The following is a 24825-nucleotide window of genomic DNA, read 5'->3' on the forward strand; positions in this document are numbered from 1 at the left end:
TTAGTAAACATCGTTTTCGACCGCATAGTTCTAGGCTGGTGTATGGTACAGCCGCACAATATTTGCTGTCTGCATATTGGCAATGGCTAGTGTGATCAGAAGAGGTGAATACAAAGACATTATTTTAAGCTGGACAACCTGGTCGGAGTGCAACAGAAGCTCCAAACAGACGTACGCCTTCTACACACATATTTCGCCGAACAGTATTTGTTTTTGTTCCATACAATCAACTCTTTTATCGAGTTGAATGTCTACACGTGTATAAATTAATAAGCTATTAGATTTCATTTGGGGCCGATGACCTTCGATGTTAGGCCCCTTAAAACAACAAGCATCATCATCATCATGATCATCATAGATTTCATTTATCGCATCTTTGGCGTGTCTACAAACAGTAGCGGCGGTTAGGGGATGGGGTGAGGGGGGACAGTCGCTCCCACCCCTACTTTATACAGTAAATATTACATTTTATTCCACTTAAGCTAGCTGGAACTAGGAACTGTTTTAAAAAAGCTATTCACGCCTTGTTCTCTTATATGCTAAATCTTCCCTTTATTGTATAGCGCTACGGCAAGTAGTGGAGACTTTGTATGCGCTGTGAAGAAGGGTAGTAGGGGTATATATTTTTTGCCGAGGTCGTGGCCACTGAGTTATAATTCACCCGTTTGCCGCGCGCATTCGTCAGTCTGGCAGTCTCTTTAGTGTCTGTTAGTTTCTTAGTGTGTATTCTGCCCGACTCGTTGGCTGAATGATCAGCGTACTGGTCTTCGGTTCAGAGGATCCCGGGTTCGATTCCCGGGCGGGTCGGGGAATTTAACCTTCATTGGTTAATTCCAGTGGCTCGGGGGCTGGGTGTTTGTGCTGTCCCCAACATCCCTGCAACTCACACACCACACATAACACTATCCTCCACCACAATAACACGCAGTTACCTACACATGGCAGATGCCGCCCACCCTCATCGGAGGGTCTGCCTTACAAGGGCTGCACTTGCTAGGAATAGCCACACGAAATTTTAAAAATGTGTGTATTCTAATACTAAATGATTTTTAATTGCATAATCATGCCGTACGTCTATGTAATTGTACCGGGCGAGCTGGTCGTGTGGTTAAGGGCGCGCAGCTGTGAGCTTTCACTCGGGAGATAGTGGTTTCGAATCCAACTGTGGACAGGCCTGAAGATGGTTTTCCGTGGTTTCCCATTTTCATAGCAGGCAAATGCTGAGGCTGTACCTTAATTAAGGCTACGGCCACTTCCTTCCCATAAATTCTATCTGTGTCGGTGCGACGTAGACTCAATTGTAAAACAAGATATTTTTAATTGTAATTGTAATTTCAACGCGAGAGAATACCAACTTTACTTTCTTCTTCTTCTTCTTCCTTAATCTGTTTACCCTCCAGGATTGGCTTTTCCCTCGGACTCAGCGAGGGATCCCACCTCTACTACTTCAAGGGCAGTGTTCTGGAGTGAGAGACATTGGATCGGGGGATACAACTGGGGAAGATGACCAGTACCTCGCGCAGTCTGCCTCATCTGCTATGCTGAACAGGAGCCTTGATGGGGGATGGGAAGATTGGAAGGGATAGACAAGGAAGAGGGAAGGAAGCGGCCGTGGCCTTAAGTTAGGTACCATCTCGGCATTTGCCTGGAGTAGAAGTGGGAAACCACGGTAAACCACTTCCAGGATGGCTGAGGTGGGAATCGAACCCACCTCTACTCAGTTGACCTCCCGAGGCTGAGTCTGTCTGTCTGTCTGTGTATTCACCGCTGCTGATCACACTAGCTACTGCCTATATGCAGACAGCCAATACAGTGCGGCTGTAGCATACAGCAGCCTAGAACTATGCGGTCGAAAACGATGTTTACTAATGCAAGGGGTGCATTCGACCGGCAACGCTGAGTAACATGCTGCGAGTGTGACTCTGTTTCTTATATCTTCATATTCTGACGTAACCTGCCCGCTGGCAGTAGTTCCCCTGTTAAAATCAGTTGGTAGACACCCCACACATCACTTATGCATGCGGGACATTTATAAGTAGAAAGTACGGTGTCCGTGAGCCACCTGGTATAAAGCTCCGTTTGGGACTTACATGTAATAATTCTTATACATCCCAGCTCAACTTAGCAACTTCAGTAACATCTATCTTTGTGTAAATTATGTAGCAGGGGGCGGGAAGCGCCTCTTCCTTCGGGCAGCAGTTCAACCACCAGGTAATGGCCGTTTAATAACTTCTTTTCTTGCTAGCTCAGCAGTTTAACTCTCGGGGCAGGTCCGAAGCCTTTTACCATGTAACTTTCCTCTAAAATGTAAAGACACTTGGTATCAATTCTATCGTTTTAAACTACAAATTGGGATAGAGAGTGCTTAACCCTCTCGAGCTCCCACTCATATTGCTTTGAGGTGAACTTATTTTCACAACAGTTGCTTCCCTTCTAGTGTAATGTAAATCGTTTTCTTATATAAGTCACCTCTTTAGTATGGAATTAGCCCTTGCATTAGCGGCCTAGTGCCAGGTAGGTTTTAGTAAAGTATATTAGGAGTGCAGTTTTGCCTCCTCTCAAGTTGGTATTGTGGAGGCCATGTAATATTTCTGTTTCTTCATTGAATAGGCCTGAGTAGGTTGGGTATTTTTACCCCTGTGTATATGTCCTTGGAGGACAGCTTGAAAGTGGAGTTTGGTGTGGCCTTTGATAGGCTTGAACTTAAGAGCGGGTTGCTCTTTCTTAAAATTTGTTTCTGCGTGCCTCGAGGAGGCTTTACTGTGTAATTGGGAGCAAGAGCTCCTGGGCATGATTGGGGTCTTCTGCCCCTTTGTTGAATCTTGTATATCGTAAGGTTGGGCTTATAGCTCAAGAATTGTGTGTCTGGCTCTCGGAGCCCAAATCCTGTAACATTGTAATTGTACACTCTCGATTTGTTGTTTAGCTACTGAGTACCTGTTATATTTGTTATTTCTTGATCTTGAAAAGAAAATATAACCTTGTTAGATTAACTTTAATTTCGTATTTTGAGACCTGTTCACCCCAGCACCTTCTTTCACCTCTGCACATCCACAATACTCCGTAACAATAATATTAATAATAATAATAATAATAATAATAATAATAATATCGAATTTGCGAATGCTGTGTGCCAGATCAATTGTTATGAGAATGGAATGGTTTCAGTATTGGAAAAGGAGTACCGGTACTGAATAAATATACTGTACGTGTGCCCCCATTGAGATTGAGTCGGATGGTGGACTCTTATAGTGTATGAGGGTGAATTTATATGTGTTAGGCTCTAGAACTGAGTGCGATATCTTTTTGGAATTATGAAATAAAGAGACTAGAAGTTATCAATATTATGTTGAATTTAAAGTGTACAATGCGACAGAAGAAATGTCGATGCTATGCGGTGAAATGCTCCCCGTCGGACCGAACTGAAATATCGCGACGTATTTAAATTCTGTTCACAAGTAAATGAGGTTTACTTGGCTTGATGATAAGAATATTGTGCTCATACCTGATAGTATGATACTCAATTTTAATTAATGGGAAATTTAAATGATTATTAAAACTAGGGTTTGGCAACATGTTGCTTATTTTTGATTGGAGAAAAAATCCTTAAACTTTCTGGAAATTCTGTTAGTTAATTAATACATGGGATGCAGCCTATTTTATAAATTTGAGATTTGATCTTTTTGTGCAGAATAACTTAAGTAATGCATAGAGATTTTTATATGTGTTGAGAACAGTAAAGGTAAATTTGAAAGTAGAAATCTATGCTAAAGGCTCCTAGGATGAGGATCAACCCATCTGACCGTAGTAAAGTAAACTTGTGGCCTCATCCCGAGGTGGTGCAGCTCTTTTCAGGCACATCCCCATTGGAGGTGACCTGCATATACCCGAACCCGGGCCTCCGACGACGGCAGCTAATAGTGCTAACCGTTACCGTAGGGAGACGGACATCTGACCATGAAATAAGTATGCGACATGGTCAATGGTCACTTCAGTGAGATAATCCGATAGTCACTGAGGCACACGGTCATACACATTTGTTAAGTCGCCGATTTTCGTTTGCATGTTATTCGCCTGCGATACGTTTCTTATAATAATAATAATAATAATAATAATAATAATAATAATAATAATAATAATAATAATAATAATAATAATAATAATAATCAGAGCAGTTATCAAGTGGAACTGAACCTAACATGGAAACTCAATACTTGTATAGACGTGTAATTAGTGTATTTTATTTGTAATTTATTGCAGATTCATCGAGCGTTGTTGCGCGTTCCGTTTCAAGGGAACTTTTTCTTCATTATTTTGTGTATTCAACCCTTTAAGGTCCTTCGAAGGATACCTACCTTCCTTACCTTTCAGAAAATCGGCATGAGATCTATCTCCTGGGTTGTTGATGGGTTCTTCGTCACTTGCTTAGGTAAGAGGCGGGTTTCAGTAATTGAAACTATTGTCTACGATGAGAGGACTCAAGTTAAAAGAAATGGATATTTTATCAATGGCGAATTCTGACAACTTGTGACCTTTCACAACTTCCAATCAACGAACTCAGTTCTGTCCATTTAAAAGAAAATAATAACAACGATGATGAGAGACGCTGGCTTTGGAGATCTTAACTCAATTGCCTGAGGGGCATCCTTACTAGAATCCACCGCCTTAATTTATGAATGAAATACATACATTCTGGAGATCCCTAAGATCGGTTTCCAATGGGACTGCATGTACCACCATAATGATTCGTAATGATTCAGTCCTCATAACACGAGCTCTGGACTCTTGATATTATTAAGGCAGTCCAATCGGTATGTGCCACGCAGTGGTTACACGGCATGGACCCTTAATTGAATCGATGTGACCTGCGACCATGTCATGGACCGACATCTACATTTGTGATTTACGTTAAAGTCATTGTGGATGATCACCGCAAGAAAAATTATGCTATACTGGCAGACGGCCCTAATCTAAGTCACTGAAGTTGATGACCCCATGACCATCCAAACTTCTAAGCTGAAGGCTGAACACACTTAAGTTACAGTAGTTGATGACCAAGGTATCCACATTAATAAATCCCCAGCACATCTGATGCTTAACAATTCAAAATCAAATAACAACAAACGCTCACAACACTTGTGGGAGTAAAGTCCCTTGCCATCGGAAGGCGGAACACACTGTCATAACTACCGGTACCACCGGGCGAGTTGGCCGCGCGGTTAGGGGCGCGCAGCTGTGAGCTCGCATCCGGGAGATAGTGGGTTCGAATACCACTGTCGGCAGCCCTGAAGATGGTTTTTCGTTTTTTCCCATTTTCACAGCAGGCAAATGCTTGGGATGTACCTTAATTAAGGCCACGGTCCCTTCCTTCCCATTCCTAGGCCTTTCCTCTCCCATCGTCGCCATAAGACCTATCTGTGTCGGTGCGACGTAAAGCAAATAGCAAAAAAAAAACAACTACCGGTACCATTTATTTATTTACATGATATCATTCAAAAAGTTTAGACTATAACACTAATAATTATTAAGAAACTAGCTTGGATAACCCTAACGTTAAATCCTAAAATAAATTTACACGCAACACAAAATAAAACAACCCGCGTCAAATCGCTTATAACGCCTACGGTTATCCCTTGGACTAATTCCGGCACCTCTTTCAATATGATTTCAGGCCGATGAGACTCAAGTGTAGTAATGCACCTCACCCAACTCTAGGGTGAATGGACTACTGCACCCCATGTGCTCCACAAGCATTACCGCATATCACATAAACGTACATTTGTGCCTTGGTAACCAACAACAACACAATCACATCACGAACTCTATGAATTAACAGCTATAGTGACGTTCAAATAAAATAATCGCAAAACTTTGGACAACCCTCGACCCCACGAAACAACATCACTACAGATTCTCAAATTTTGACACCCCTGAAAATGGTTATTCACAACATAACATACCATCATGTCATTTCAGTCGCCTCGATAATGAATCTAAGTCCTCTACTAAACGACTCTCTTCTAAAATAATGAAATCTAATTCCAAACATTTATTATAAATGACAAAATCTCAGTTACAATTTGTTTCTAACTATGAACTGGCTCGACCACCCAACAGTTGGCTTACTACATGGAACAAGACTTCTTCTCGCTATATCTTAAAAAGCACACACAGTACCTTGACCTTATCAAATGAAAACCTCGCCTCACATACAACTCGCTTGAAATACAATTCTTGACCAACACATAATATGCGCACAGATTTAATTTCAAACGCCACTTGAAATATTCTTATCCATCACCGTCCTACGATTTCACGTGGGATTCTAACTATGGAATATCATTAAATTTCTCAAAACAAATCCTCGGGTTCCCTACAATGAAAATCCCAGCACAAAGTCTCTTCAACACTACAGGATTTCAACAACCTGATCCACATTCCTTCCTGTTCTGCAAGGCTTGAACAACTTGCTACCACAAATTCTTTTACGCGATCCACTCTGTTGTTACATAAAACAATCTGTGACAAACTAACCATCTCACCCCGCATATCTGAGTTTGACAACACAATATTTCCAAAACAGAAACTCACAACTTGACTTACAAAAATGTTACCGTTATTTTTCTCTCATCAATTCTACACAGATTTTAACAGACATTTGGAATAATATTTCCCTTGGGCAAATCACACACCGGTCTCGCCTCGTACTTTACCTTGACAAAAACACATTATGGTGTGCCTTCCACAACAGCTGACATTTCATCATTATCGCGCACTCGCTCTAAATGGTAAACCACGGATTACACTTACAGAAATTTCATCTTTACACTGCACAGAATTTCGTGATAAATTAATGTCCTAACTTTGGCAATCAACAAATATAGAAAATAAGCGTATGGAACTGATACTTTGCTCTAGACATTATATTCGTTTTACAACCATCAAATCTACTACTGCACAACATTTCACACGCTAGTTTTGCGGCTTTCCCGATTATCCAAGAAACAGAAAAAATTACCTTTTGTAGTATTCCTCTGACATGTTCATAAAATCAAAGGGTGAGCAAAATGCATCATAGATACAAAAAAAAAAATTGGTGAAATCATGGAATAAAATGTACTTTATAAACAAATGTAGTCTACATACCTGGAAGTCGTACGTGGCCTTACGTATTGACAGGCCCACCAGCCTCTCTCATTCTTTATCTAGCCATCTCGATAGATAGCGACTTTACAAAATATATTCTTCCTTTTATTTATATTTGGTATCATTCACCTGAAAATAATGACATAATCAACAAAATGTCCTTCACACGTTCTCCTCCTCGCGAACTGAACATGTTCGTCAAATCACCGATCTGCAAACGCAATAAAGTAAAACAATGATATTTTCTCATTCAACTGCAGGACTTCGGCATTATAATGACTGTCTGTTGCCTGGACGTGAATTTACATTACGGTTCCACAGTACGGAATACCATTAATTTGACTGCTAATCTATCTCCACTTGGAGATGACGTTAGATAGCCACCTTTGGCCAAAAATGCCTTCCCTTCTGGTGACTTAGTCTCCACAATAAGTTTATAATGTTAGTCTGAATGACGTGCGGTCGGTTCAAATTCACTGGAAACAATGCGAGATTTGCAAATGGCGCGGCGTGCTTTTATAAACCACTCTCATGCCACCCGCATTTACCGCCAAAAGTTTACTGACACTGTTTCCACCCCACAGAAAATGTAATTATGGCTGATTATGACATAACACATAGTTGCTTAGTTTAGTAGCGGTGTTGATAATAAGCATTAAGGGTTTCTCTTAACAAACTGAGTTGTTAAATTAACTCATAAGCTAGGCACTATATTTTGGTCGATGTAACAGAGTTTAAACGAACAGACGCGTGTTTCAACAATTTTCCTTCTGGAGCTATTTAGCGGTCTGAAGTCTTTATCACTAACAACCAAATTGTTTCACTTACGATTTCCTGACGTTTACTACGACAGTCTCGTCGCAAATTCTTCTTAAAATGTACTGTTACTTAAAAAATGTAGTTCTGCCAAATTACTTCTTATTCCTGCACATTCTACACGTGTGGGTGACGTAATTTCTGTAGCGCCGTCTCTGGTCAGAAATTAAAAAATGCAGCTAGGGCTCCTCATGACTTGTAATTTAAATGGTGCCTCATGTAATGAATTTAGGACTCTGGCTCCTTATGACTCAAAGGTCATGGGTTCAGTATATTCTATTGTGTTTGACAAGTGATTTTGTGTTGCTGTCATAGTGAACCAACGTCCTCAGTGATGTACGTAACTGACCCGCGATGGTCATTGTACAGTACTAGATTAAGGATAGGATGACCAAAAGTGCGGGTTAAGCAGAAGCAACATTCCTAAAGTCAACGCATTATTACAATGATAGGTTCCTGAACAGATGTGTATTTTATTTGATTATGTTATTTGAGTTGATTTGATTGTTAGTGATCGAAACTTCAGGCATTTTAGAGTAATAAATAATCAATGTGGATGTTAATGGGTGGTAAATATTTAACTGAGAAATTGACAGGTATAATGTCGTTAACGTCTGTTCAGTTGATAACATTTTCTGTTTTAATTGAGCCGAATGCCCTCCGACTGAGTATGAATAATTAAACTCCACTGTAAAATTTTGTATGAATAAAGAATTATATACTCATGACCAAGTCAAGAGATATATTACGTGTATGAATAATCAAGTTCCGATGGACATGACAAGCCATGAAAGTCTGAAAGTGACCAATTTTAGGGAAGGTCCAGTGTTCGTTATCTTGAGGGGCACAACCGCATGTTTGTAAACGTATCTCAAATGACATGTTTTTTTACAATTTGCTTTACGTCGCACTGACACAGATAGGTCTTATGGTGACGATGGGACAGAAGAGGGCTAGGAGAGGGAAGGAAGCGGCCGTGGCCTTAATTTGCTCGCTGTGAAAATGGGAAACCACGAAAAAACATCTTCAGGGCTGCCGACGGTGGGGTTCGAACCCACTATCTCCCGAATACTGGACACTGGCCGTACTTAAGTGACTGCAGCTATCAAGCTCGGTTATTTTAAATGACAGGAACAGTATCGGTCCTGCGTGCTTCATTACTCTATTGTAATACTTGACCTGTAAATCAGCTTTGGTTGCATTGATTCAACTATGACTCAAGTTCACATTTAATAAATTCCGCGTTAATACTTTGATCTATTTATTTATAATTAAATTTACTTCATTTTCACCTATGATAATACATTGTAATATGATCATATCAAGGGAAGAGTGAAGGTACGCCGATCAAGCGGCATATTAATAATGGTAGCTGGTTGATGTTGTAATGCACTTTTTATATCTTCTATTTATGTAAATTATATTTAACTTTAATTGTAATTAACTCAGTCCCAATAATCTCATTCCATTTCTGATGGACGAATTACATCATTTCACGTACTCAATCTTTTCATGATATTTTAATTATTACAGTCATCAATAAATTAATGATGTTAAATGTCTTGTCTACTCGTTTGTAGCTTAGCTCTTAGATTAGAATCATTTATGTACCCCAAAGAAGAAGACGAACCAACTGACGGTCTGCCCCCTGAGGTACGTAACGATAACGGTAGGTGCTCGAGCAGCGCTGAGGCAGAACCCAGAACCCACGAGACTACCGAATCGTGCTGAAGAAGGGGATTTAAATGGTACAGAATCACATTCGACGCACTGCCTGTCCTTACAATATTACTTTCCTCACTTTTAGATACGCTCAGTTTCAAGATACTCGAACCTACAAATCTGAAACTTTGCTACATTGAAGATTTAATATGTGGCTATTCATTACTGTATTTTGTTTTGTGATTTCTTTAATTATCGTCATTTATGAATGTTGTTTTCAGTCTTCAAAGGTCAGGCGACAATTTAGAAATTTATTTTCCTAATGACATATGATAATAATTTCGTGTGGCTATTTGTAGCCGAGTGCAGCCCTTGTAAAGCAGACCCTCTGACGAGGGTGGGCGGCATCTGCCATGTGTACGTGACTGCGTGTTATTGTGGTGGAGGATAGTGTTATGTGTGGTGTGTGAGTTGCAGGGATGTTGGGGACAGCACAAACACCCAACCCTCAGGTCATTGGAATTAACCAATGAAGGTTAAAATGCCTGACCCGCCCGGGAATCGAACCCGGGACCCTCTGAATCTAAGGCGAGTACGCTGACCATTCAGCTAACGAGTCGAGCGTGGCATATGATGATGTAATGGAACAAATAGGGTAGATTTAGATGCAATATGTTTTGGATCACTACAGTTAACAGTTTGATTTCCTACCTTTTATAGTATTTTAACTGAGCGTATCTAAAAAGAAAACATGCAAAGGGTAAGAAAATCACTTTAAAATTTTCTTGATATAAATCTTAACTGAATAAAACTCAAGAATCTCCCTGTTGCATACTACTCACCCACTCGTCATCTAGACTTATTTTGACTGATCTTGCTCCTATTTCTTGTATTAGTGTATGTATTTACCCTTGAACATAACAGGCGTTCATTCCCAACTATTTCTTGTATTAGCTTCCACCATAAACGTCTTTTTATCTTCCATTTTATTGTGTCGAGCACCGACTGACTTGTGCTGTGGTTGGTTCCCTGGATGTTCATGCACCCTAACTTTTACTGCATTTACAATACTAAATGATATCACAGTCCGCCTCTTTGGTGTAGTGGTTAGGGTGATTAGCTGCCATCCCCTGAGGCCCGGGTGCGATTTCCGGCTCTGCCACGAAATTTGAAAAGGTACGAGGCCTGGAACGGGGTCCACTCAGCCTCGGGAGGTCAACTGAGTAGAGACTCGTTCGATTCTCATCTCAGCCATCCTGGAAGTGGTTTTCCGTGGTTTCTCACTTCTCCTCCGGATAAATGCCGGGATGGTACCTACCTTAAGGCCACGGCCGCTTCCTTCCCTCTTCCTTATCTATCCCTTCCAATCTTCCCATCCCCCAACAAGGCCCCTACCGAGCTCGATAGCTGCAATCGCTTAAGTGCGGCCAGTATCCAGTATTCGGGAGATAGTAGGTTCGAACCCCACTGTCGGCAGCCCTGAAAATGGTTTTCCGTGGTTTCCCATTTTCACACCAGGCAAATGCTGGGGCTGTACCTTAATTAAGGCCTCGGCCGCTTCCTTCCCACTCCTAGCCCTTTCCTGTCCCATCGTCGCCATAAGACCTATCTGTGTCGGTGCGACGTAAAGCAACTAGCAAAAAAAAAACAAGGCCCCTGTTCAGCATAGCAGGTGAGGCCGTGTGGGCGAGGTACTGTCCTCTTCCACTGTTGTATCCCCCAACCCAAAGTCTCACGCTCCAGGACACTGCCCTTGAAGCGGTAGAGGTGGGATCCCTTGCTGAGTCCGAGGGACAAACCAAGCCTGGTGGGTAAGCAGATTAAGAAAGAAAGAAAGAAAGAAAGAAAGAAAGAAAGAAATGTTATCACAGCATCATGGACTTCCAGTTTGAGGGATTCATATCCCGCAAGAACATTTTTAGGCACACGGTTCAGAATTACACTGTTAAAAGTCTTGTTAACATATTCAGTTTTCCCATGCAATCAATTTCTCAGGAAATCAGGATGGCAAAACCTTTATAAATTGTCTTGATAAGGAGCATTGCTCCTTCAGGAAATTCGTGGGGTTTATTGGTTTCCTTATTCCTGTTGCACTTGCACCATGAACCATACAGATGATGGTGAGATCCGCAGTCGTGATTTTCATCCAGGAAATCGTTCTTGATATAAGCGTCATGCATCTCATGCATTATGTCTTGCTTTACACGAAAACTATAACTCGAATGTGTAGACAGGTTTTGTTTTCTTGCATTGACTTCAGTTGGTTGAAACATGTCTCTCTCTTAAGCCCAGATTCTTGCAACCGGTCGTAATTATTATTTAGTTGAATGCTGACAATAGTATACACAATGCGTTCGTCCGCAGCCGATTTTTACGTGGCGATATTAATTGTGTCTACTTTGTTTATTACAACTTCGTTGTTTCGATATCTGAAAAACCCGAAATTTTAAGTCTTCATAAATGATTCCTGGGTGAGTACAAAATGAAAATTAAAAAATCTTATGGGGAGGATGATTTTAACCCTTAATGATCTGAAAAGCCACCTACCTACCCTATCAAACTTCACAGAGCTACTTCAAGCATGCATGATCGAGCCTTATAACTCTGTATTCATTAGGACATCGAAGTTCTCTCCTCGAAAAGCTTCTGCGTTAAAGTCTTATGGCCTGATGTTTACCTTTATTGAACGCTCCACGTGGCGCAAGCTATCACATCTGATGTACATTACGTAAGCGCCAAAGTTTACACTATAAATTGAAAAAAGATATTTTTGCATAGGTTTCCATGTGACGAGACTGTACAAAATGGCGGGGGTGGGTGTGTTAATTGACACGTCTGCAATTGGTCACAATCCATCGCGTTATTTACGATACCGCGACTGCCCTTTGCTCTCAAAGGAAAATGGCCTCTTGGGCCAATCAGATACGCAATTGCAACAGATATATGGGTGATGTAGTTTGTGTAGTAGAGTAATATAACATAATAATGATCAGAAAAGTGGACTTCGATCTATGTAAGAGGGCATGCTGTACGGTTTTTGCATTGTACAGGTAAGCCTCTATCACGGTATGTACTGAGGTAGATTATTATTTGATGGAACAAATCTTAACTGCGCACAAAATGAATTTCATATTCGTGCTACTCCATGTGCTGCAGGGTGAGTGACTGTAACTGTATTGCGGGTTAAGATCTCAAGTGAACAGTGCAGTAGTAGTTACTCCGCTCCACTACCTTCCTTTCCCTTAAAGGCCATGGGTCTGCGCAGGTTTGTGTGATCAGGTAGTAATCTACCCTTACATAAAATTGTTGTGAGATGTTGCATAAGATAATAAGATACATTTAAGTCCTAGCATGTTGCATATGTTCAATAAAAATAGGCGCAGCTGATTCAACAGTTATATACCAGGCGGCTCGCGAGTGCCGTACGTTCTACTTATAAATGTCTCGTATGCAGAAGTGATGAACGGGATGTCTACTAAGTGATTTTCACAGGGGCACTACTGCCAGCAGGCAGGTTGCGTCAGAATATGAAGAGATAACAATCAGACGGTTGCTCGCAGCATGTTCCTCAGCGCTATCCGTCTAATGCAACCCCTTGGATTAGTAAACCTGGTTTACGACCGCATAGTACTGGGCTGGTGTATGTACTAATGTACAGCAGCATTGCATTTGATGTCTGCATATCGGCAATGGCTAGTGTATTCAGCAAAGACGAATACACAGACATCATTTTAATCTCTGGAGAACCTGGTGAGAATGCAGCCGAAGCTCCAAACAGACGTATTTCGCCGAACAGTATTCGTTTTTGTTTCATACAAAAAACTCTTTTATAGAGTGTAATGTCTACACGTGCATAAATTAATAAGTTATTAAATTTTCTTTTCTGCACCTTTGGCGTATTTACAAATACACCCTGTTATGGAAGGTGTGCAGTAAAATGACTGCTATTTGTTTCACAACATCCACAATACAGCATGTTGTAGCAGTCTTTCGAAAACGAGTTGATCAGGCATCCCATGCATCACTAGTGTATGCGGGACATTTGTAAGTAGAAATTACGGCGCTCGCGAGCCGCCTGGTATATACGACGGCATGCCATTAAACAACAGGAATTATATTTCAGCTTTCAGGAAGGTTTATGCAAAACAAAAATTGTATGTGTGAAATGGTTCCTTAACACTACGCTATACATGTGTTGTAACAATCGAGCGGTATGCGTCTGTGAAATAGCTTGCACAATATGGCCACTCGACCGTTGGCTACAACATAGAAAAACAACGAAGCGTTTCTTTCTTTCTTTCTTTCTTTCTTTCTTTCTTTTTGTGATCCTAGGTAGTGGTAACTTCTGAATCTGAAATCATGACAAGCAGAGAGAGCTTCTATTTGCAGTTGAGGAAAGGGCTCAAATATTAATGCAGAAGGCCTACTCTTCTTATGAATGCATTAAAGATGAAGGGATGAAATTCTCGTACGGTAGCTCAACAAGTAGGATATTATTACCTAACTCTGTGCTGTAATAAACTTCGAACAACTTCAGTGATTACGTTGAAATACATGAAAATGATGCCGAAACATTGCCTGTACATTAACTTCTCTTATATTCCCCTGTCCTCCACTCCCCATCAATGAAAAGTAACGAAAGATATATTTTCTGGTTTGCTCACATATTTATCCATCAAATCATTTGCCTTGACCTTTCCATTAAATTACTTAGTCATGAAGGTTATGTTTTTCTTGAACGTTCTTATCTATTACGGCATTCAACTTCTAAGCAAGTTGGCTTCGGAGTGCGCGTGGTGTAGTTGTTAGCTTATATTCCGGAGATAGTGAGTTTAAATCCCACCGCTGGCTAATTTGAAGGTGGTTTTCCGAGGCTTGTATTTAAGTATGAGGTGGTCATTTGAAGCACTTTCTGTAACGATAAGCAGCTTTATGTTACTGATGTACGTACATGACTTAACTGGGAAAATATTTCAAAAGGGTCAGGTGTTCATGTGAACTTTTTATTGTTTCGGAGTCTCATGCCCAGCGATGAAATAAGTCTCAGATGGTACGAAACATTCCGTACACAAATACAATTACCTGAAATCCTACAGAATTGCATGAAGAGAAAGTTTATTGACAGAGGAATTCGCCTAACAATACTGATTGTAAATAAGGAAAACTTACCCGCATAGCTCCATGTAACTTCAAACGTACACATTTGAAGACGTCAAAATATAAGAAGTTTCCCCGGAATGCGTCACCAATTTTCTCAGTTTTCACTAATGCACTTGGTTTCCTTGTTTTCTTTTCGTACACATTCATACACATTTAAAGTAATAAATTGAGGGAACAATGAAACAAAACATGTCTATTCATTTTCAAGGACAAAGGGCTGGTAACGAAACTCCCACTCGCAACTAACCAAGACTGTAAGTAGACCAACTTACTTGGGTGTGATGGCTCGCAAGGAGTCCTCGTCCAGCCACTCCACAAGGCGCATCACATCGTGAGGGTTAGCGGAGGCTCTGTATAAGTGTTCATACAGCACCTCTTGCTCGCAGTGGCAAAACGCCGTTGACAGGTGAACCACAGACTAGGAGCAAAAACAAAAAAAGTCTGTCATATATATTCTTCTATGGAATTATATTGTAATAAGATTCCAATAAAATGCTAAAACTGATCCAAGAAACACTAAAACAACTGAGTCAACGATACAAGTTTCAAAAGTTCTGGTGTACGTAAAAGTTATGTAGGCTCCAAATTTCCCATAAAACTACAGGCACGCAAAGCATTTATACTGTAGGTAAATAAGTTGTAGGAATGTGTCAAATTTTACTCAGTTTTTCTCGAAGTAACGTTAATCCATTTGATTACAAAATTCACGAAACTTACTCGTAAGATTACCAGTGTTTCGCCCCGGTGCGGCATGGGCTCATTAGTTGGATACTGCAGCTTCCGACTGCCAGTTAACTTGTTATTCTTATTCTAACATTACAACACAGCTGTAAGTTTTATGAAAACGTATTATATATTGTATACATTGCTATAGTAAACGTTATTATCATTTATATCTATTTTTTGCGCATGAAGTGTTATAAGTTATCGGATTGTGAAAAGGAATTGATTTTAAAATGATTTTTTTACAAATATACATATGTAAGTGATAACACAATGTTTAGGTCCTATAGCCTATATTTATTTGTGTACACGACTGATGAAGCATTAACCTTTTCTTACCAAAATTTCTTCTATACGAACAGAAAGTATAATATTTAACATTTAGAAAATAAGGATTCGTGAATATATCTTCCTACCAAAATCTCAAAACTATTGCATTCAACATTATGCCAAAAGATAACAATGTGGTATTATGGACAGACAGACTTGAGGAATGAAGTGAAAATGATAATATAAATGAGTCAAAATATTTTAAATGGCCCTCTATTTCACTAACATTACCCAAACGCACAGTTATATACTTGAATAGCACTAAATGAAATATATTTTGGCTATTAATGTAACTGTGCAAATTCAAAATATTATGAAAGTCACAGACAAATGATTTGTGTGTAGTCTTTTAAAAACAATTCTCTAAGTGCAAGTTTTAAACTAATTAAATTCACGCATAATATATAAACAAGAAAAAACTATTAAATTTGACACACAATTGGCATCATTTTTGAAAAACATACAGAAATATTATGTTATCGAGCCGCTTTAAGATTCTTTAATGAGTCAAATGTGTGAACGTCTTTTATAATAATTTTAGTGCAAGAAATGGGTTTCCTCTATTTTTAAACAAATGGCAAATCTCTTTGTCTAGACCACTGTTAAGTTACCTTTTCACTTACCGCATTGAGTTGTAAATGGTGCTAATCTAAAAATGTTTGAACATTTTTATTCGATTAAATCTATTTCATAACTAAAAATATAGCGTTTTTATTTGCTGATGGTTTTGGTTATTGCTTTAAGAGGAACTTAACTATGCAAACCTTCGCCTTCAATTAACTAATGTTTCTTCTGATCTCGTCACGTTTCTTGAAGACATCCTATTCCATAATAATAGCCCCTTCCTTGTGCGCACTGTTCAACTTATCAATTAACAGTGGCTGTGCACCCAGCGAATGGAAATGTGCAAACGTAGTACCAATTTTCGAAAGTGGAGGAAGAGAAAACACTGATAATTATAGGCCGGTGGCAATAATATCTCTCATTTGTAAGTGTATGGAACTCTTGGTAGGAAGGAACGTGTTGGAATTCTTACGGGAGGGAGACCTGCTGACATGGATCCCCAAGGAGTTGATGAGAGGCAGTGCTACTTCGATCAACCAGATGTGATTCAGGTGCACAGCCTATCACTTGATTGGAGCAAAGCCTTTGACCAAGTGCCGCATGAACGACTTCTGTTACAGCTGCAACAGCTTGGTAAACGAGGAAGATTAGTGGTATGGGTGAGGTTCTTCCTGGAGGGTCCAACTCAGTGTGTGGTATACAGGGGGCTCACAACACATCAAAGTGACATCAGGAGTAGTTCAAGGTTCTGTGATCGGTCCCCTGCGGTGCCTTGTATTTGTGCTCAATCGTCCCGGTTGTGTAACAGTACACATGACACAATATGCAGATCACACTGTACTATATAAAATTATAAAGAACATGAAAGGTAATTTTGGATGTTAAGGTTTCCTAAACTGAATTGTTTATAGTTCGGTTTTGGTGTTCAAAAGTTATCTACACTTCTATCTCATCCCGCCAACTTAAAATTTCTACCAATGAGAAAATGTGTATATTTATGTTAGTAAACAATAACGGATTTTGATATTTACTTTATTGTCCAATGAAAATTGTGGGTGTATCAGGGTGTCGACCCTGAGAAATCTGGAACCTTCCTCTCCGCTATAAAAAGCGTTCAATCAATCACTACTGATCTACATTTAGGGCAGTCGCCCAGGTGGCAGATTCCCTATCTGTTGTTTTCCCAGACTTTTCTTAAATGATCGCAAAGAAATTGGAAAATTATTGAACATCTCGCTTGGTACGTTATTCCAATTCCTAACTCCCCTTCCTATAAATGAATATTTGCCCCAATTTGTCCTCTTGAATTCCAACTTTATCTTCATATTGTCATCCTTCCTACTTTTAAAGACACCACTCAAACGTATTCGTCTACTGATGTCCTCCCACGCCATCTCTCCACTGACAGCTCGGAACATACCACGTAATCGAGCAGCTCGTCTCCTTTCTCCCAAGTCTTCCCAGCCCAAACTTTGCAACATTTTTGTAACGCTAGTCTTTTGTCGGAAATCACCCAGGACAAATCGAGCTGCTTTCCTTTGGATTTTTTCCAGTTCTTGAATCAAGTAATCCTGGTGAGGGACCCATACACTGGAACCATACTCTAGTTGGGGACATTTCGGGCAATGTTTTCTTTGTGATCACTCCAGTCTAGAGTGTGTTCGTAACGGAGGCAGAGGGAAAGAGCTCCCTCGTCCATCTTCGGCAGGTCCACCAGCTCAAGGTAATGGCAGATTCTGCTTGAAAGCTAGCTCGAGGGGAAGGTTTCAAATTTCTTTCGCAGTGTAACTTTTATTTCTTAATGTAAATTTTCAAACAAGCCCTAAAGGACTTACTCGAACTTGGGCAATAAAGAGTGACGAATCCTCTTGTATTCCCTCTCAACTTGATATTGAGGTGGCTATGATTTTGTAGTCTTTAAAATCTACCTAGTAATTTCTGTAACTTAAATATTTTTCTCCGTCTAGTCACCTCCGTCTAGGCTTAGCCTCTGTAACGTCAGACCGTAAGCCCAAGTAGGGTTTGAAGTATTTCTTGTAAATTTCGAGGAGTGCAAGAGTTCGCCTCCTAACATTTTGAATTTAGGCCAGTAACTTTAACATTTTGTTTTTACCAAAGGCCAGGTAGAGTGGGTACTTGTTACGCCTGATACAGTTACCTTTATTCATTTCATTTTTTGGCAAATCAGACTGCTAAGCAGTTAAGACAGTGAATAATGTTTCATTTTGTTAAATGTAGCTTGTGCCTTTGATAGGCCTGGAAAGTGTAAATTTGGAGACCAAAGATGCTCTTCCTACTGGTCTTAAAGACATTGGGATATCCATCTCTTTGACTGTTGGTTGAAAGGAGCATTAGTGCTCATGTGAAATTTGTAATTAGGGAGCTTCAAGCTCATATGGTTAAATTATTGTTATCTGATTATTCTAGACCTCTCCAAAATTGTTACTCAAGCTTAAGAGCTAAATTTTGTACCTGATTTGTTATTTGCTTAGCAAAATGTGAAGTTCAAAATTTGAAAATGAACAAAGTATGTGAGGAAGAAATATAGCTCCAGTTTTACAGTTTTAAATTAATCTTCTGACTTTTCTGTATCCACCCATTCATTCCCGCATCTCCTTTCACCTCTGTAAACCACGGTATCCTCGTAATAAGTGGTATCAGAGCGTGGTTGAATGGGTCTGGATAAAGCCCCTTTTGACGGCACCTCATAGAAATCGATACCGATCTCTAAAAAGTTTTTGGTTGCTGGAATTTCTCACATTTTGTCAGCTTTTCTATCTCTATGTCTAGTTCTCGAGAAGTCCTTGCACCTGGGTACTTGCGCAAGAAGGAATTAATTTATGAACTTCTAGTTAGGAGGTCCAGTCTTGTGGCACGGTTGCGGCAGATATTGCCGAACTTATAGAATTTTTAGAATTTCCCATTTGTATCCCGGTTTTTGGGGAGAAGGATATTGATGAGGCTCTGTCCACTATCACTAACAATACCACTGAGCAGGAGTCTGTCGTTAGTTCCTTTGAAGTAAGTGACCCTTCTACCAATCAACTTGAGCGTGTTCAAGCTAGATTATTCCATTTTTACAATAGGGCTAGGGACCTATAGTCTTTGAAATTGAAGGACGATCACGCTAAGGAAGCTAGCAATTTATTGAAACATCTTTCTGACTTGTCCAATAGGGTTAGTCAAATGTTGTCCGGAGCCACTAGTGCTAATTCAACTTAACTCTAGTAAGTCTGCCGAGAGTAGGAAATCGGTGGTTAGATAACAAACATCTGCCTCATCGCAACAAGTATCTGAGCATCTAAAACAACTTCCACCTTTCTTTATTAGCAATGCAGCATTTGAACCCCCTCCAACTCCAATGTCGTCCCCTATTATTTCGCCAGGTTTTAGCAGCTTGCCCCACCGCTTAGCCACGTTGCTTAAGGGAATATCCAAATTTTCGGTAAATTCCACTAATGACGTGATTTCCTTTTTAAGATTCCTAGTTGGGTTTCAGGATCATGCTTTGGTATTTGCTCTGTCTCATTCTCAAATTCTACAAATTATTTACTCATATCCGGTGCGCGCCCTTTCTGATAAAATTGTGAAATCAACGGCTGATAGATATTCTATAGAAGACTTCCATGCCCATCTTTTGGCTAACTTCATTCCAGGTAGAGCAATGCCATCCCTAATACAGAAGCACTACTTCCGAGTCCAAAGGTTGGACGAGAATTTGGCCGATTTCATCCAAGACATAAAATTCTATACGCGGATATTCGCTCTTCATTTTCCCGAAGATCAAATCGTACAGACCATTGTCGAAGGAATTTCTCCATCATACAGGTCGTACTTATGTTTTGCTTCTCGACCTCAAACCTTCTCTGAACTTGAGGTAAAGGCAGTGTCAGCCGAGGGAGTGAGGTACGCTGATACTCGAGTCGCTAGGGAGCCCCCTCCGTCATTTAACAGTTCTCGTCCTCCAACTCGCCGAACCTTCCCTCCACGCAAGTGTTATGCGTGCGGATCAGCAGGACATCTTCGCAACAAGTGTTCTTTTGTAAAAACTAGTAGAACTAGGAATGGAGCTGGCCCATCCCAGGGTTGTTTAAGTGTGGGTCGTTTGCCCACCCGGCCAAAAATTGTACTTAACCTAATAGCACACCTTCCTGTTCTACTTCTGGTTCTTCCTCCACTAACTTAGGCGATAGAACGTGACTAGCGCCGTCGGCCGAGTCACCAAGTTCAGCTTCACGAGGCTCATCCCACGTTAAGTCGGGCCTCGAACACTTTGAGGAAGATACCCTCTCTAATTTATTATTTGAAGGCCCAAGAGAATGCCTTAGAATTGCTTCTGAGACCCCAGGATTCGTGCCATTTCTTAAGATTGAGAAAAATAATGAACCAATCACGGCGCTCTTAGATTCAGGAAGCGTTAGCTCTATTACTTCTGAGGAGTGGTACTCCAAACTGAAAGCCTTTTGTAAATTTCCAGACTATTGTTTGTCTTCTTTTAAATGCGTTCCGGAAAGTTCTTCACCTTTAGAAATTTTAGACTTCATTTTTGCTAAAATCCGCATTTCGAAATTCACTTGGAAAATTAAGTTGTTCGTTGCCTAACAGTTGTCTTGCCCCGTAATATTGAGGACCGATTTCATGTTGTACTCTGGTCTTGTGATCGATCTTCAGAGCAAGTCGTGCACATACAAATTTAGTAGGAACGCAAATATTCATCTTTTAAAATGTAATTCTGTTTCATATTCATCTATTTCGAATAACCAGAGTGAGATGTCGTTAGATCTTAGGAATCTACCTGACGATCAGGCTGAGAGTATTCGAAGGTTATGTCAGTCTCTTCCAGATGTATTTTCGAAAACCCTTGGTGTCACTGACCTAGTTGAGTATAGGATTGAGGTAACGGATTCGATTCCCGTAATATTTCATCCATATAGGCTATCTCCACCTAAAATGAAGGTTCTTAAGGAGATTATCGACAAAATGTTGAAGAATGGCATTATTCGACATTCAAAGACGACGTATTCATCGTCCAATTTTCTTGTACCGAAACCCCAAGGTGGTTTCAGGCCTGTCATTTATTACAGGACTTTAAACCGTAAGGTCGCATTGCAGTCAGTGTCCCTTAATGATCTTCATTCTTGTTTCTCATGGTTTCGCAAGGCTCAGTTCTTCACGATCTTAGATCTTAACCAATCATATAATCAGATTCCTCTGGCGGAAGAATCCAAACATCTGACGGCCTTCGCTACTGATTGAAACTTGTATGAATACAACTGCGTGCCTTTCTGGCTCCCGAGGGGCGTGACTGTTCTTACAAGACTGTTGGATAGAGTCTTCTCCGACATCAAATTTAAATAACTGTATCATTATATTCACGATGTCGTTGTGTTTTCTGAAACCTTTGGAGAACACTTAGATCGTCTTAAGAAAGTTCTAAATCTCCTTCGTAAGGCTGGATTGACAGTTAATTTAGCCAAGGTAGCTTTGGCTAAGACTTCTATGTCATTCTTAGGGTATATTGTGTCGCCCGATGGAGTTTCTATCCACCATTCTAGAACGCAGGCTAATCGTGACTTCAAGCCGCCTAAGTATGTCAAAGGAATTGCTAGGTTCAAAGGCATGGTGAATTTCTGCAGGAAATTTATTCCGAACTTCGCTAATAGGGCGGCGCCCCTAAACCTACTTCGTAGGAAAGATGTCATGTTCGAATGGGGGCCATCGCAGCAAGCTGCGTTAGAAGATCTTAAGTTAGCTCTCTGTAACGCTCCAGTATTAGCTATGCCAGATTTCTCTAAGACATTCATAGTTCAAACCGATGCCTCTTCATCTGCTGTTGCCGCCATTCTCCAAGAAACCGAACACGGAAGGCGACCTATTGCCTATGCGTCCAGGACCTTATCGGCTCAAGAAGCCAAGTACTCCATCTATGAATTAGAAGAACTTGCAGTCCTGTCCGGAGAATCTCCTCCTTTATCTGAAGCATGTTAAATTTGGGTTAGAAACTGACAATCAGGCATTAAGTTGGGTTTTAACTAGGCCTCGCCGTACAGGTCGTATCGCCCCTTGGGCTATCCGTATTTCAGCTTTTAAATTCGACGTGCGACACATTAGAGGATCAGAGAATGTGGTCGCAGATGGATTAAGCCGCATGTTTTCTGGTGACGTTGATTCTATTGAACAGGAGGAAAGTTCTTCTCCTTCATTTCCGAACCTTCTTGTGTTAGTGATATTTTGACTGATGTCCCTATGTTATTTCGCGACATCAAAAATTATCAACGGGAAGATCCAGTGCTGGCGCCTATTATGGAAACACTTTCTTCTGGGAAACATGCCGTCCCTTATGCGCTGAGAAATGGGGTTCTGTGTTGCCCATCGAGGTATGATCAAAAGATGAAAGTAGTTGTTCCAGCTGTTCTTGTGCTCATGAAGTTAAAGTACTATCGTGCTCCCCAATTAGGGTAACACTTAGGCGTCTTCAAAACGAGAAATAGAAATGTTCATCTGGAAGAGTACGGACGGCGAAATCAGGGAAATGGTTAAAGCCTGTAAATCTTACTTGCTTAGTAAGCCCACCTTGTCTACTATGCTAAGGCTATTGTCATCTCATCAAGCATATCGCCCTATGGAACGTTTGTATATAGACTACGTTGAACCCTTCCCTCAATCAATGGAGAACGGGAATAAATTCATCCTTGTATGCGTAGATGGCTTCACCATATTTTCATGGTTATTTCCGTCTAAGCTGGCTACCACTCAGTCTACCATTTCTTGCCTTAATACTATCTTTGCTTTTTTGTTCCTTGTCAACACATAGTCTCCGATAACGCTAAGGCTTTCATATCTAATTTGTTGCGAACATTCTGTTTTTACTTATCCATATCCCATGTCACTACGTCTGCGCATTACTCTCAACCATCTCTGGCTGAGCGCGTTAATCGTAATCTTCGATCTTCTTTGATAGCCTTTCATCATAAAAATCATTCTAGATGGGATACTTCTCGCATTGTTTACCTTTTGCGCTAAATTCGGCTGTTCATGAATCACTCAAGTTTACTCCTGCCTCTCCCATGTATAAGTTTGTTCCTAATACGCCGTTGTCTAATCTATGGACCATCATTAGATATTGCCAGAGACAATAGACCCCGATAATATCAGGGACGTGTGGAAGAAGGCTAAAAGTAACCTTAAGGCTAAGAGAGATATAATCGTGGACGGAGACCCACCAATTTAAAGGTCGGAGATCAGGTCATTGTTAAGAATTTCGTACCTGCAGGCAAGCTTGCGTCCAGATTTCATGGACCGTGTATTATTTTGGATTTATTAACACCGGTCACACTTTTGGTGAGCAATCCAGACAGCGAAAGAATATTTAGAGTTCATTTGTCACAAGCAAAACCTGTATAAAATCTCTGTTTTTCTGTGTAAGCTGCTAAGTCATGACACTGAAAAGATAGTTATATCTCTTTCCTTAACACCATAGATTCTTTAATTTCATAAGTTAGTTTGTAAGTTAGGAGGAGGAGGCCTTCTGCCCCGCTAAAATATATATAGGGTATTACCTTTCATGTTCAACCTGCTTACAAACCTTCCCTTCTAGTAAGATTTGCCTTTCTTCTGTTAACCGTCTGCCATTACCTTTTTCCCACCTACAAAACCGAGCCTGCATTTCACACACTCATTATCGATGCCTTCCGCCTTATCTGCACCTCCAACATAAATTTAAACAAACTCTCCCTCTCTCCATAAAAACAGTCACTGTCGACCAGAAAATTATTGTTTCAGTGCCCTAATTGCCATCTGCGGCCGGGTCACAACAACTGGCAAGTTATGCTGGCGCGGAGCAAGGGCTCACCCCGATCTGCCCAGTCTCCTTCATGACGCCGAACTTGAGCACCATCTTTACCGGCAAGGGCTGAGGTGCGGTACCACAACCGCCTACTTCATTATGGGTCAGTGCTTCAATATCTGGTCCGTGGCAACCATCACCATGGCTACCCCTCTCAAGGTAGCGGGGAGGATGTATCTGAGGGTACTTGGGGAGTTCAGGGGACCCCATCCGGGTACTTCAGCGGCTACCGCCCTTGACGTCAAACTTGGACTGTATCTTCCGGACTTCTACATACATACATACATACATACATACATACATACATACATACATACATACATACATACATACATAATCATTATAGACTGTTATGCCTTTCAGCGTTCAGTCTGCAAGCCACTGTGAATTAACTTAAACGTCGCCACAATCCTCGATTTGCAACTAGTGTTGTGGCCTCATTTAGTTCTATACCTCTTATCTTTAAATCGTTCGAAACTTAGTCTAACCATCGTCGTCTTGCTCTACCTCTACTTCTCTTACCCTCCATAACTGAGTCCATTATTCTCTTAGGTAACCTATCCTCCCCCATTCGCCTC

General features: G+C 40.6%; 1 protein-coding gene across 2 annotated transcripts in view; it reads right to left on the bottom strand.

Annotated features, from left to right (window-relative positions):
- The window catches only part of LOC136863243 (putative fatty acyl-CoA reductase CG5065), a 249057-nt gene that overhangs the window by 158944 nt on the left and 65288 nt on the right, over positions 1-24825 (bottom strand). For both annotated transcript variants that reach the window (XM_067139631.2, XM_067139630.2), the window contains exon 4: positions 15057-15202. In XM_067139631.2, coding sequence (XP_066995732.2) covers positions 15057-15202 — 146 coding nt within the window. The remainder of the gene's footprint in view (positions 1-15056; positions 15203-24825) is intronic.

This window comes from Anabrus simplex, chromosome 2, assembly GCF_040414725.1.
Source record: "Anabrus simplex isolate iqAnaSimp1 chromosome 2, ASM4041472v1, whole genome shotgun sequence".
NCBI classification, from domain to species: domain Eukaryota; kingdom Metazoa; phylum Arthropoda; class Insecta; order Orthoptera; family Tettigoniidae; genus Anabrus; species Anabrus simplex.